Source organism: Palaemon carinicauda, chromosome 6 (assembly GCF_036898095.1).
Source record: "Palaemon carinicauda isolate YSFRI2023 chromosome 6, ASM3689809v2, whole genome shotgun sequence".
Classification (NCBI taxonomy): domain Eukaryota; kingdom Metazoa; phylum Arthropoda; class Malacostraca; order Decapoda; family Palaemonidae; genus Palaemon; species Palaemon carinicauda.
The window spans coordinates 115,701,075-115,714,899 of record NC_090730.1 but is presented as its reverse complement, the minus strand read 5'-3'; the positions used below and the strand labels follow the sequence as shown (position 1 = coordinate 115,714,899).

Here is a 13,825-nt window from a genome sequence, read left to right as displayed (position 1 = left end):
TGGAGCCCTTGGGCTTACTGCATCCTGCTTTTCCAACTAGCTTGGTAGCTTAGTAAGTAATAATAATAACAACGACAACAACAACAACGACAATAATAATAATAATAATAATAATAATAATCATGTGAAGTAATCATGAGTATTTTAGAATGCGTGGTTAGATTCAGTTTCGATGGACAGTATTAACACTAGAATTGGAAGCGTTATAGCAGGTGACAAACATTTGATTCAATGTACATTTTTTTTTTTATGCATTTCATTAGGAAAGGCAGAATTTCCATATTAATAGCAAGGTGTTAGACGAGGGTTGCTAATCTCTTGTAACTAAAATGAAGTTCTCCTGAGGTAAAATTTACATTTCTTTCTCTCTCTCTCTCTCTCTCTCTCTCTCTCCTCTCTCTCTCTCTCTCTCTCTCTCTCTCTCTCTCTCTCTCTCTCTCTCCTTAAGAGTAGAATAAGCTTATTTTTCTTTATATGTTTGTGATCGTTTTTGGTCATGACTATGTTAATAGTTAGTTCATCAGCGCGAAGTTGGCAGGAAGCTGTAGATTCTCCTATAATCTCAAGATATCTCTTAACATATTACAGTAGTTGCACTTATATTGAATTAGCAAGTTTAGGAGGGGTATGGACAGAAGAGGAATTAGTTAAATTAGAGAATTACCTTGTTGTCGGTAGAAGTAGGCCTATGCGCTGTCTAGTGAATTCTCTCTTATTTAATTTTATATTTATTTGCAATTTAATTTCTAATTTATAAGATTTTTTATATTATCTTAGAATGTAATTTCCCCAATTGGGTAAAATTCTTAACTCAATCTTTAGGTTAATGGTACGGAAATGTTAATGTAGGCTACTGCAGTTAGTATAAAAAATCCTAACACACACTCTCTCTCTCTCTCTCTCTCTCTCTCTCTCTCTCTCTCTCTCTCTCTCTCTCTCTCTCTCTGTGGTAAGTTACGAAAGGAATTTTTTTCACCTTCTGTGAATTGATTTATACGGCTATCACTTACTATCTCGTGTTTGTTAATTATGTATATATATATATATATATATATATATATATATATATATATATATATATATATATATATATATATACATATATATATATATATATATATATATATATATATATATATATATATATATATATATATATATATATATATATTTATATATATATATATATATATATATATATATATATATATATATATATATATATATATATATATATATATATATGTATGTATGTGTGTGTGTGTTCAAGTGTGTAGATGTTATAACACTAAATGAAAAATACCTTTACTTTTATAACTCCCTAGTAGATATCATCTTCCTAAGTGAAATTTATTGATTAGTTAAGTTTTAATTAAAAACTTTCAATCTTTTTCTTACGAAAGAACTGTGGTTAATAGGGCTTTCTCTTTGGGCGTCTTAGGATAGACTACCCTACTGCCCTCTGCCTCCCACACGGAATGTTCTTTCTCTCTCTCTCTTGCAACGATTCCTTTTAAGGCTAAGGAAACTGGTCCCTGATCTGCCTCTCAAGTTAGCAGCAGCATCTTTGTGCGTCATACTTTTGGATCCAGCCAGTTCTTTTTCGTGTTACGTATATGAACGATTCGCAATGCTGAATTCAGGAAGCTCTTTTGATACGCATATATATATATATATATATATATATATATATATATATATATATATATATATATATATATATATATATATATATATATATATATATATATGTGTGTGTGTGTATATATATATATATATATATATATATATATATATATATATATATATATATATATATATATATTGTATATGGGGTATACGTGCTATAAATAATTTGATTGGTGTTACCAATTTTATGCTTGTATTTAGTATTTGCTCACCATTGCCATGCTCTCGATGTAGGGTTCGTATAGTTGCCTCTCCCATATTGAATTTGATAATTGATAAATTGGAGAGACATAAGAAACCCCTTGCATTTTTGTTTTGTAAAGCTCTTTGAGTAAACTGTTAATATAGTTTCTCATTTTCAATTGAATCGACAGAAGTTTTCATACAAAGTGGAATAAAAATAGTCAGTGACCCGATTCCAGTCTGACATAATTATTTTAAGTTTTATTTTTTTTTTTTTTCAGGATTTATGAGTTGATGTAAGACGTTTGAGTTCCAGTTTTTTTTATTGCTAGCTGTAGATGTATTGTCTTGAAATCTTAGTTTCAAGCTTCCACGAAAGCTGTTTTTATTCCATGTGTTTACGTTACCCACTACTAAGCCATTCTTATTTTTTAAACTTCACAAGCGAACATAATGTTCATAGTATATTGTACTATAGAATTTTATGGATACTTCCTATTGAAGATACTTGGAAAGCTGGTAACATCAGTTTGGCAGCTCAAAGGAAATTACACCTTCCTTCAAGGTCTCTTTAATAATTTAATTTCCATTGCATAAAATCTCCTCCGGATATGAGAAGTGACCTGAATTCCCTTCTTTCTTTTCCATTTTAGGGTCACCGTGGAGTGTGGAGGTAATGGAGGGTAGCGGGGCAAGGGTGGCTGTCCTTGGGGACACCATCAAACACTTCCCTGCAGGTCAGCTCTCGGCTTTTGATATATCGGCTGCCAGTGTCTCCAAAGAGGATATTCAAGTTCATATCGTCAGTAAGTTTTTTTCTTTCACTGTTTCTGACATTAACAACCAAGTATTAGTTAAAAAATGCACACTTATTTTCTTGTGTAAATAGTTGTGTCATATCTATGAGTAGCCTACTATTGCACCATTGTCAAAAATAGTTGAAAAAAAAAATTATAAAAAGTCATTTAGGTAACTCTTCATTTGCCTAGTGTTACTGAGTCCAAATTTATTGTTTTTTAGTATTATTAGTTCTCATAGTTGTGGCATCTCATTACTCTATGTAACAGCAGGACTGCTATGAAAATACTAAAGTTAAATTTGTTATTACAGTTCAGATTTTTATGGAACATGTAAAGGTGAACAAGATTTGAAAATTCACAAAGCAAAGGAATTTATACGAAAATCAATAATTTTGATGCTCATTCACACTGGTAATTGTTTTTACAGTTCTATATGTTAAGCTGTGTTAGTAGGAATGGCACCATTACGGAAATTTGTGACATAACTGACCATGTATTTTTTTTTACAGGCCCTGCAAAACGTCCAGTTTCATACCAGTTAACAGAGAGTGGGGAAGATGTGTATCGTGTTGCTTTTATAACCACAGAAGTCGGATCTTACATTGTTGATGTAGCTGTTTCTGGCCAAAAGGTTCAAGGCTCTCCATTCATTGCCAAGGCCTATGATGCAGGACTCATCCGGGTCTCTGATGTCCCAAATGGGGTAGTGGGACAGCCATGTCAGTTTAGAGGTAAGTTACTAATTTATTGATCAGTTTAGAGGTAAGTTACTAATTTATTGATGTTTTAAGTCTTGAAATGTATTTAGTTCAGGATGCATATGTATTTCAAATTGCAGATATACTCTAAATTGAATGTTGATTGGCTAAAATTGTTTTTATATATTACAGTTGATGCATCACAGGCAGGAGAGGGTCAGTTGGAAATCAGTATTAATGATGGTGAAGTACCTAACCATGTACAAGTTCTAGGTGGAGGAAGATGTCTTGTATCCTTCACTCCAGATACTGCTAAGTTACATACTATTGATATCAAAGTAAGTGAAATTTAGCATTTTGCAGCATTTGAACATGAGCACCCGTGGTGTCTACAATAGTAATAATCTTTGAATTCCATGCCTGGTTATGCACATATTTTGATCTTATAGCAATGAATATCTGTTTAAATGAATGTAGAATACCACATAACTTTTTATGTCCATTGGTTAATAAATTTCTGTTCATTTGCTTCAGTTTAATGGTGAGACAGTCCGTGGATGCCCATTTGTATGCAAAGTAGCTGACACTTCACGAGTTAGTCTTACTTTAAGACACCTTGAACTTATACCTGTAGGACAGGCAGCAGCATTCAATATTGCTGTAGATGGGGGAGGTTCTGCAGAATTGACTGTCACAGTGAGAAGTAAGCAAGGCTCATTATGCCCTTTCAAAAATCCTTAAGAAAAATTTCTTTAAAAATGTACATTTTAATGATATAAGAATTGTACAGAGGGTCCTGTTAGTGCAGTTCTTTAATTTTTGCCTTTGTTCTTTTTCAGCCCCAAGTCACACAACACTTCCTGTCAGAGTTTCTGGAAGCGTACGGGCAGGCTTCACGGCAGAATTTACTCCTGTAGAGGTTGGGGCACATACCATTATAGTTAATTACAATGACTCTGCTGTCTCTGGCACACCATTTACTTGCAAGGTTTATGATGCATCTAAAGTTGGAGTATCTCATCTACCAAGAGGAGCCATTGGAAAAAGTCTTCAGTTTGTTGGTACGTACAATTAGTTGTTCAGAATTTTATTTAATCAAGTTCCAAAAATGTAGATAGAGATATGTTATCTGGTCAAGACTAATTTATACTACCTATTTGTACCTTATCCTGTACTCTCATGTAGTTTGCATGTACTATAATCTTTTTGGCCAAAATAGTAATTATCTAATTGAATTTTATGCCCTGTTGATAAGAATCATGCCCTGTTCTTGTAAGATATAGTACATACCAGCAGTTTGAGTCATTGCTTTAGAGTTTGAGAGTCGGTGTTTTCAGAGGGATGAGATGAGGAGTCTGGATATTAGGCAAGGCAGTAGATGTGTTTGAAAAAACGTTGCGTAGTAATACAAAGTACAAATCCTTGCCTCAAAGTATAAGAATTTATGCCCAAGCATGAAAGCAGTCAAAGTACAGTAAATAGAGTTTTGATGAGAGTGACTTATTAGGTAAAGTAGTACTGGACGTAAGGGAATCTTATTAACCCTTTATACAACACACAAGTTCAGTCATCTTTTGATAGTGATGAGCTTTAAAAGTTCTTGATATAACTTGCTTACTTTGTCAAACTTAAGAAGTCCAGTGAATCCTCCCTTAGTCTTGGTAATTCTGGTCCTGAGTACAGTATGTTAAACTGAATTAAAGTTTTCTAATAAAAAACTTTATTATTATGAACTTCAAGCTATCAGATGAATTAAATATGAAATTTGCGTGGGCAAATCAAAGACAAGGTTATTTCTTATGCCTCCAATTTTTTAATGCAAATCACTCTTCTGTTGACCTGAAACAAAAGTCATCAATAAATTTTATGGGATTATAACCTCTCTTATACATAAATCACAATTATATCATATAGCAAAGGTTAGTAAGATTACTCTAGGTTTTTAAAACTGTACTGTATTTGATAAGCTTTAATCTGATACATACATATACATATACCAAAGGCACTTCCCCCAATTTTGGGGGGTAGCCGACATCAACAAGAAACAAAAACAAAAAAGGGGACCTCTACTCTCTACGTTCCTCCAGCCTAACCAGGGACTCAGCCGAGTTCAGCTGGTACTGCTAGGGTGCCACAGCCCAACCTCCCACATTTCCACCACAGATGAAGCTTCATACTGCTGAGTCCCCTACTGCTGCTACCTCCGCGGTCATCTAAGGCACCGGAGGAAGCAGCAGGGCCTACCGGAACTGCGTCACAATCGCTCGCCATTCATTCCTATTTCTAGCACGCTCTCTTGCCTCTCTCACATCTATCCTCCTATCACCCAGAGCTTTCTTCACACCATCCATCCACCCAAACCTTGGCCTTCCTCTTGTACTTCTCCCATCAACTCTTGCATTCATCACCTTCTTTAGCAGACAGCCATTTTCCATTCTCTCAACATGGCCAAACCACCTCAACACATTCATATCCACTCTAGCCGCTAACTCATTTCTTACACCCGTTCTCTCCCTCACCACTTCGTTCCTAACCCTATCAACTCGAGATACACCAGCCATACTCCTTAGACACTTCATCTCAAACACATTCAATTTCTGTCTCTCCATCACTTTCATTCCCCACAACTCCGATCCATACATCACAGTTGGTACAATCACTTTCTCATATAGAACTCTCTTTACATTCATGCCCAACCCTCTATTTTTTACTACTCCCTTAACTGCCCCCAACACTTTGCAACCTTCATTGACTCTCTGACGTACATCTGCTTCCACTCCACCATTTGCTGCAACAACAGACCCCAAGTACTTAAACTGATCCACCTCCTCAAGTAACTCTCCATTCAACATGACATTCAACCTTGCACCACCTTCACTTCTCGTACATCTCATAACCTTACTCTTACCCACATTAACTCTCAACTTCCTTCTCTCACACACCCTTCCAAATTCTGTCACTAGTCGGTCAAGCTTCTCTTCTGTTTCTGCTACCAGTACCGTATCATCCGCAAACAACAACTGATTTACCTCCCATTCATGATCATTCTCGCCTACCAGTTTTAATCCTCGTCCAAGCACTCGAGCATTCACCTCTCTCACCACTCCATCAACATACAAGTTAAACAACCACGGCGACATCACACATCCCTGTCTCAGCCCCACTCTCACCGGAAACCAATCGCTCACTTCATTTCCTATTCTAACACATGCTTTACTACCTTTGTAGAAACTTTTCACTGCTTGCAACAACCTTCCACCAACTCCATATAACCTCATCACATTCCACATTGCTTCCCTATCAACTCTATCATATGCTTTCTCCAGATCCATAAACGCAACATACACCTCCTTACCTTTTGCTAAATATTTCTCGCATATCTGCCTAACTGTAAAAATCTGATTCATACAACCCCTACCTCTTCTAAAACCACCCTGTACTTCCAAGATTGCATTTTCTGTTTTATCCTTAATCCTATTAATCAGTACTCTACCATACACTTTTCCAACTACACTCAACAAACTAATACCTCTTGAATTACAACACTCATGCACATCTCCCTTACCCTTATATAGTGGTACAATACATGCACAGACCCAATCTACTGGTACCATTGACAACACAAAACACACATTAAACAATCTCACCAACCATTCAAGTACAGTCACACCCCCTTCCTTCAACATCTCAGCTTTCACACCATCCATACCAGATGCTTTTCCTACTCTCGTTTCATCTAGTGCTCTCCTCACTTCCTCTATTGTAATCTCTCTCTCATTCTCATCTCCCATCACTGGCACCTCAACACCTGGAACAGCAATTATATCTGCCTCCCTATCATCCTCAACATTCAGCAAACTTTCAAAATATTCCGCCCACCTTTTCCTTGCCTCCTCTCCTTTTAACAACCTTCCATTTCCATCTTTCACTGTCTCTTCAATTCTTGCGCCGGCCTTCCTTACTCTCTTCACTTCTTTCCAAAACTTCTTCTTATTCTCTTCATATGACTGACCCAGTCCCTGACCCCACCTAAGGTCAGCTGCCCTCTTTGCCTCACGTACCTTGCGCTTTACTTCCACCTTTTTCTCTCTATATTTTACATACTTCTCTATACTATTACTCTGCAGCCATTCTTCAAAAGCCCTCTTTTTCTCTTCCACTTTTACCTTCACTCCTTCATTCCACCATTCACTGCCCTTCCTCATGCTGCCTCCTACGACCTTCCTGCCACATACATCACTTGCAATCCCAACAAAATTTTCTTTTGCTAACTTCCACTCCTCCTCTAAATTACCAGTTTCTCTTACTCTCACCTCGTCATATGCCATTTTCAACCTTTCCTGATATTCACTTTTTACCCCCGGTTTTATTAGCTCTTCAACCCTCACTAGCTCCCTTTTACATCCACCTACTCTATTCCCCCACTCTTTTGCTACAACTAATTTTCCTTCCACCAAAAAATGATCAGACATACCGTTAGCCATACCCCTAAACACGTGCACGTCTTTCAATCTTCCAAACATCCTTTTCGTTATCAACACATAATCCATTAATGCCCTTTCTACTACTCTTCCATTTGCCACTCTTACCCATGTATACTTATTCTTATCTTTCTTTTTAAAAAAGCTAGCACTTATTACCATCTCTTGTTCAACACACATATCTACCAGTCTCTCACCACTCTCATTTTCACCTGGTACGCCATACTTTCCAATGACACCTTCTACCTCTCCAGCGCCCACTCTAGCATTTAAGTCACCCATAACAACTACATAATTCCTTCTACCCAGTCCTTCTACACACCTAGTTAATTCATTCCAGAACTCATTCCGCTCTCCTTCACTTTTCTCACTACCTGGCCCATACGCACTGACAAACGCCCAACATTCCCTACCCAACCTAACCCTTACCCACATTAACCTAGATGATATCTCCTTCCATTCCACTACTTTACCTGTCATCCATTCACTCAGCAATAAAGCCACACCCTCTCTCGCTCTTCCTCTTTCAATCCCAGACACTCTACCAGACATTTCACCAAACATCACTTCACCCTTTCCTTTCATCTTTGTCTCAGACAAGGCCAATACATCCATCCTTCTACTTCTAAACATACTTCCAATCTCACATCTTTTACTCTCTATCGTACTACATCCACGCACATTCAAACACCCCAAAACTAGAGTGCGGGGAGCAGTCACTCTCCCCCCAGCTCCATCTCTTTGATGATGTCTCACAGGAATTTCAATTCAGGAGAGGGGGTTCCCAGCCCCCTCGTCCCGTCCCTTTTAGTCGCCTCTTACGACACGCAGGGATAACGTTGGCGCTATTCTAATTGTTTTATGCCCCCGCGGCCATAAAATAGTGATAGTGTTTGTTTTATCCATTTTCTAAGTTATTAACATTGAAATTAAATCAATTTGATAGAAATATTTTTTATCACTTGCATATTTTGATCAGTTTTTTTTTGTAACAATTGACACTGGTAATATTTAGCGATAGGCTGTAACTCTGTTGATGAATTGCAGTGATGAATCTTTCTTGTCTTTAGTTGATGCATCTGAGGGAGGGGAAGGAAACCTTGAAATCAGCATCAGTGCAGCAGGCAGAAACATACCCACCCAAGTTCATCCTCATGGATCTGCAAGGTACGAAAAAAGTATCAAATTATGTTAGTACAGTAGTTTGTTTCAGTGTGATGTGCATCAAATTTTATGTAAAATATTCAAATAGTGACAAAAATTCAAAGAGAATACTAGATTCACTGTATTACAGTAACTGACACATTAAAATGTTTATTATATGTTACAGGTTTGCTGTGTCCTTTGTCCCCCTTGAAGCAATTGATCACATCATCAACATATCATTCAACAAAGAACCTGTGCAAGGTTCTCCATTTGTTGCAAAGGTTAGCATCTAAAACAGAAGTTCTCGTTACTTAACGTTTTTAATTTCAAATTTGGAAATTTTTTTCATCATAAAATTTTAGGTGTGAGATACCGTGTCCAGGAAGGACTAGGGTTTATTTAATTTTTGGTATGAAGTCAGTCACACTTTGCAGGGTATGAAATTGGATCCAGAAATTGCCAAAATTCCCGAAAAAAAATCTTTTATACTGTACTATATTTCCAAGAATAACAGCATAGCCAATCAGTGTGGACAAATCCCACAAGGACTGGTTGAGGCACCTTTGATCTTCTTAGTGACTCTTCTGACTTTATTTGCCAGAATGATTTCTCAAGATCATCTTTCTTATATATCATTACAAAAGTGACAAAGGGACTGCGCTTCTTTTTTTCAAATTTAAGTTACTATTATTTATTTAAATTTATGATGTATTATTTGGATTCCAAAATAACTATAGTGAATCTAAGATAGATGTCTTCTATTCAAACCAATTTAGTTTGGGAGAAAAAGGATTCTTAGATCAGCATAAGTCCTGTTAATATATGACAGTGGAGTTAAGTAGCTATTTAGGTCTACTTCATCACAATCCCATTAATTCTGGTTATGCCTAAATTACTATTTATCAAGTAGGTTTAGGAGAAAATCCCCCATAGTGTTTATATAAATGTACAGGATCCAGAAGAGCATGTTTGGACTGTATTAAGTTTGGAACCAAGGTTTTGGCCGTTGTTAGTTCTGTAACGTAAATCAAAACATGTTGAGTGTAAATCACAGTACCGGCCAGATAAAACATCTTTTAGAATTGAAAAGCAAATACCCTTAACATCAATTTGTAGCAGAGTAATTGATAACTCTAGAGCCCTACATTTATTGACAGTGTCCAAAGTAAAAGACTTAAATAAGTTATGATGAACTGGAAGAAGATCCCTAATTCTTTTTATTCTCTAGGTAAGACATGGCCTACCATAACCGCGTGTTCTAATGAATGATAGTCCATCCTTTTAAAAGGTTTTAAGGTTGCTCATGAATGGTAGAGGCAAGGGAGAGTGACAGTGCCTTACAGATCAGACAATACCCTAGAAACTGATCACAAATACATATTATCAGTGCCCAGATCCCCTCTCCTTTAAGGTAGGGCCAGGGAGAGCCAGGCTGTGGCTACTGATGACTCAGCAGGTAAACTTATACGTGGGCTCTCCCAAACCCCCCATCCCCAGCTCACAAGGATAGTTAGGTTTCAGAAGCTACAAGAAACTATCAAGCTTGAACAGGGCTCAAACTCCCATCCAGCTGATCGCTAGGCAGGGACGTTTCCAATAGGCTATCACAACCTTGCATTATATGCATTATCTCTCAGAGAAAAATATATCAAAAGTACACAGTGACTGCCAGGCACATACAGTACACCAATTGTAGGAGATAATTTCAAATTATACCTGAAGAAAAACCTATGGAGAGTATTTGAACTCTATCAGCTTACACTCATACCAGTTCTGCTTTGCCATGTTTTACTCTAGTTTTATTGATGAGGAGAATAGAGCATTTTTTACTTGCACTGAAAAATAACCCCTCTCAAAAGAAAAAAAAAAAAAAAACGAACCATAAAAATCTTATGATAGCTATACAAAGTAAGCTCTCTTCTCAGATAAAATCTATAAATAAAATTTGTAATCCTGCTCTTTTACAAAATTGCCATTTAGGATGGTGGCAAAATGATACTGAAACCCCATAACAGAAAATTATGAAAAATCCACAAGTAATGAGTCAGTGGTAGTAAATGGTCTTATGATTCAATAATATAGATAATTAAATGATTAATTCTAAAATTATTATCAGCAAAAAATCTAGGAAATGAAAAGCCTCTTTATTAATACGCTAGCACTAGATACACAAAAGGTAAAGCCCTTGACTACATGAAGCACATACATAGTGCTGCTAGCTAATAGACTATGGTCCTTTGAACCTTTGAATCGAGAATGGAATAGTTAGGAATTTTTTAAATTATAAATGTGCTACACTTATTAGTAATTGGTGTGTTGTGAGACAGAAACTGTCAACAACACACTATTGTAGTTAGTTGAAAAATATGAAGGCTAAGTTACAAAATTTACATATTTGAACCTTGTAGTTAACCAAGTTAATGGTAGCACTAAATCAATTTAGGCAAATTCGTAATCATATATAGCTATTGCCAAGATTGTCTTTTATGTAACTAGTTATCTGTAAAGGGGCATGTCAAATGTTGACTCATTTTTTCTTATAAGCATTCTGGCTCTCAGAAGCATGTGTCTTGATTCAAGTTGAGGTAAATTATATCCAACAAAGAATAATTCTGGGTAATTTCATTAAATAGCATATTGGTCATCTCTAAGCTTGCCTGAGTGCCTTATTGGGTCCTCCTTAAAAAGACCCTGTCTTTTAACTGGTTTGATGTGCCTTAATGGATCCCACACGGGGGACCACCAGGCTAATGAATTGTCCGTGTTTTTGGATCTGCCATTCTTTTTTCACTTGCATTTATATTTACAGAATAGATTTATCTTTCTTGCTTATTAACTATTAAGTACGGTATGTATTTTTTCATGTGATCAGATACACTGTTAAATGACATTCTTCTTATTTCTGAAGTAGAATTTTCATTTAATACTACTGTACGTGACAAATTACAGTAAATGTACGTTTTTCAATATTAAACTTAGCCGGTGATCATATAGCTGCAACTCTGTTGCTCGACAGAAAAACCTACGGTCAAAATACGCCAGCGATCGCTATGCAGGTGGGGGTGTACATCAACAGCGCCATCTGTCGAGCAGGTACTTAGTACTCCAAGCAAACAAAGAACCAATTTTCTCTCTGTCGGGCTACCGGCAAGACCTACTAATACGCTGTTACTAACTGGATTTGTTTTCACAACTATTTGGTGAAGTACACTATTCTAGTTTTGAGCTTTCGCTATGCAGGGGTTTTATCTTCATCTCAAAACTTGAACTCGTTTTGGATAGATTTAATTATGGTGACAAAGAGAGTATGGACTCTCTTTCACTTTTAAATGGCCGACCCTTCCCTTAGACGGAAGTGTGTTTAGGTTTTTAGTAATTTTGCTTAACACGTTATAGATCTATATATTTTATATCTCTCCGCCATTATTAGGCCTCTTCGATTAACTTTCCATTTATTATAAACATATAAAAATAAATTTTTATGTTTTGTTTATATGCGACCTTTCCTGATAGTAGGCGGTCCTAACTTGGAACCGAAGTTAATCAACGTTGAGCCCGTTACATTGTATTTAGCCTTTAAAGAATTTAAAATTTTAAATTTTTTAAAATTTAATGTTTTTTTAAAGAATTTCTTTGATAGTCTTTGTACTGTTTTCAAAGATGAACTAACGTTTAGTTTTTTAGACTACGCAGTTGTTGACGTTCAGGACGTTCAACATGCGCTCTATCGTTACGATAGAGAGAGAGTGTCTCACGGTTTCACTTTGCAGTAAGAGTAAATCGATTCTGACGTTTTGTTCATTCTTTCTTAGCTTAAATGTTTTAAATTCTTTTTTAAAGGAACTTTTTAATTGAAAAACCTTTCAGTTTTTTCCTTTAGTCAAATAACATGTTTTTTTGACGAAATATAATTGGGCTCTTCTCTTAGGTGCGAAATCAAGAGATAAAGAGAGAGAGAGATAGAGACGGAGGGAGAGAGAGGAGAGAAATCGTTCCGTTCAAGCGGGTAACGTTGTTCTCGTGTTACTCTCCTCCCTAGTCGCTGTACGGGGAAGAAGGTAAAACGTTTCTAGGGTTTTATTCTTGTCCCCAGGCTATGTGCGGTGAGAGATTGTAAACGTAGTTTATTTGAACGAGTGTTTAGTCTCTTTCCCAGCCACTGAATTTTTTATCTTTATATATGTTTTCTGTTTTTGCTAGTATTAATAGCTGCATTATACGACTGATTTCGCAATTACTACCTTTTAATGAAGGGTAGAATTGCGTGTTTCAGGTTGAAATCAGTAAAAGTTTCGATTTCAGTGTAATAAGTGCAAAACAGAAAATCGAAGTGATAAAGTGATATGCGTAAAGTGTTACAGTGTTGCGTCCGAGGGTTCGTCTGTTCGTGCCTGTCGTTCACCTAGTCCGGGACCTCTTGCAAGCTCCCAAGCCCAGGGGAGAAGTAATGTCGAACGACTTATGGGTTCGTCAGGCCTTGATCAACGAACAGACGTTTCCCTCCGTGGTTTCGGGCGTATCTACCCAAGATCGCCCCACCCACACAAAGACGAGAGAGCCCATTTATTTCTCGTCTGCGGAAGAGGTTTCTCGTAAGAAACCATGGACCAAGGTCTCGCAGCTTATTAAGCGCAAGTCGGTCCCTTCCGCGCGAGTCCAACGGCCCAGTTGTAGCCACTGGGTCAGTTCGGACTCGCTGCAGTCTTCCGACGACTGCTCACCTCCTAAGAGAGGCAAAGCGGTACCGCATCAGGCAGTCACACCGTCTGTTGCCGCACCTGCTCCTGTAGACCCTAAGTGGTCTGTGCTGCAGACCATGCAGTCTCAG

At 37.0% G+C, this 13,825-nt stretch overlaps 1 protein-coding gene across 3 annotated transcripts in view; it reads left to right on the top strand.

The window, feature by feature from the left end:
• Positions 1-13,825, top strand: part of jbug (filamin-type immunoglobulin domains fbug) — a 291,607-nt gene that overhangs the window by 235,448 nt on the left and 42,334 nt on the right. For all 3 annotated transcript variants that reach the window (XM_068375344.1, XM_068375343.1, XM_068375342.1), the window contains 7 exons: positions 2,526-2,678; positions 3,182-3,403; positions 3,563-3,708; positions 3,905-4,073; positions 4,210-4,431; positions 8,922-9,018; positions 9,182-9,278. In XM_068375344.1, coding sequence (XP_068231445.1) covers positions 2,526-2,678; positions 3,182-3,403; positions 3,563-3,708; positions 3,905-4,073; positions 4,210-4,431; positions 8,922-9,018; positions 9,182-9,278 — 1,106 coding nt within the window. The remainder of the gene's footprint in view (positions 1-2,525; positions 2,679-3,181; positions 3,404-3,562; positions 3,709-3,904; positions 4,074-4,209; positions 4,432-8,921; positions 9,019-9,181; positions 9,279-13,825) is intronic.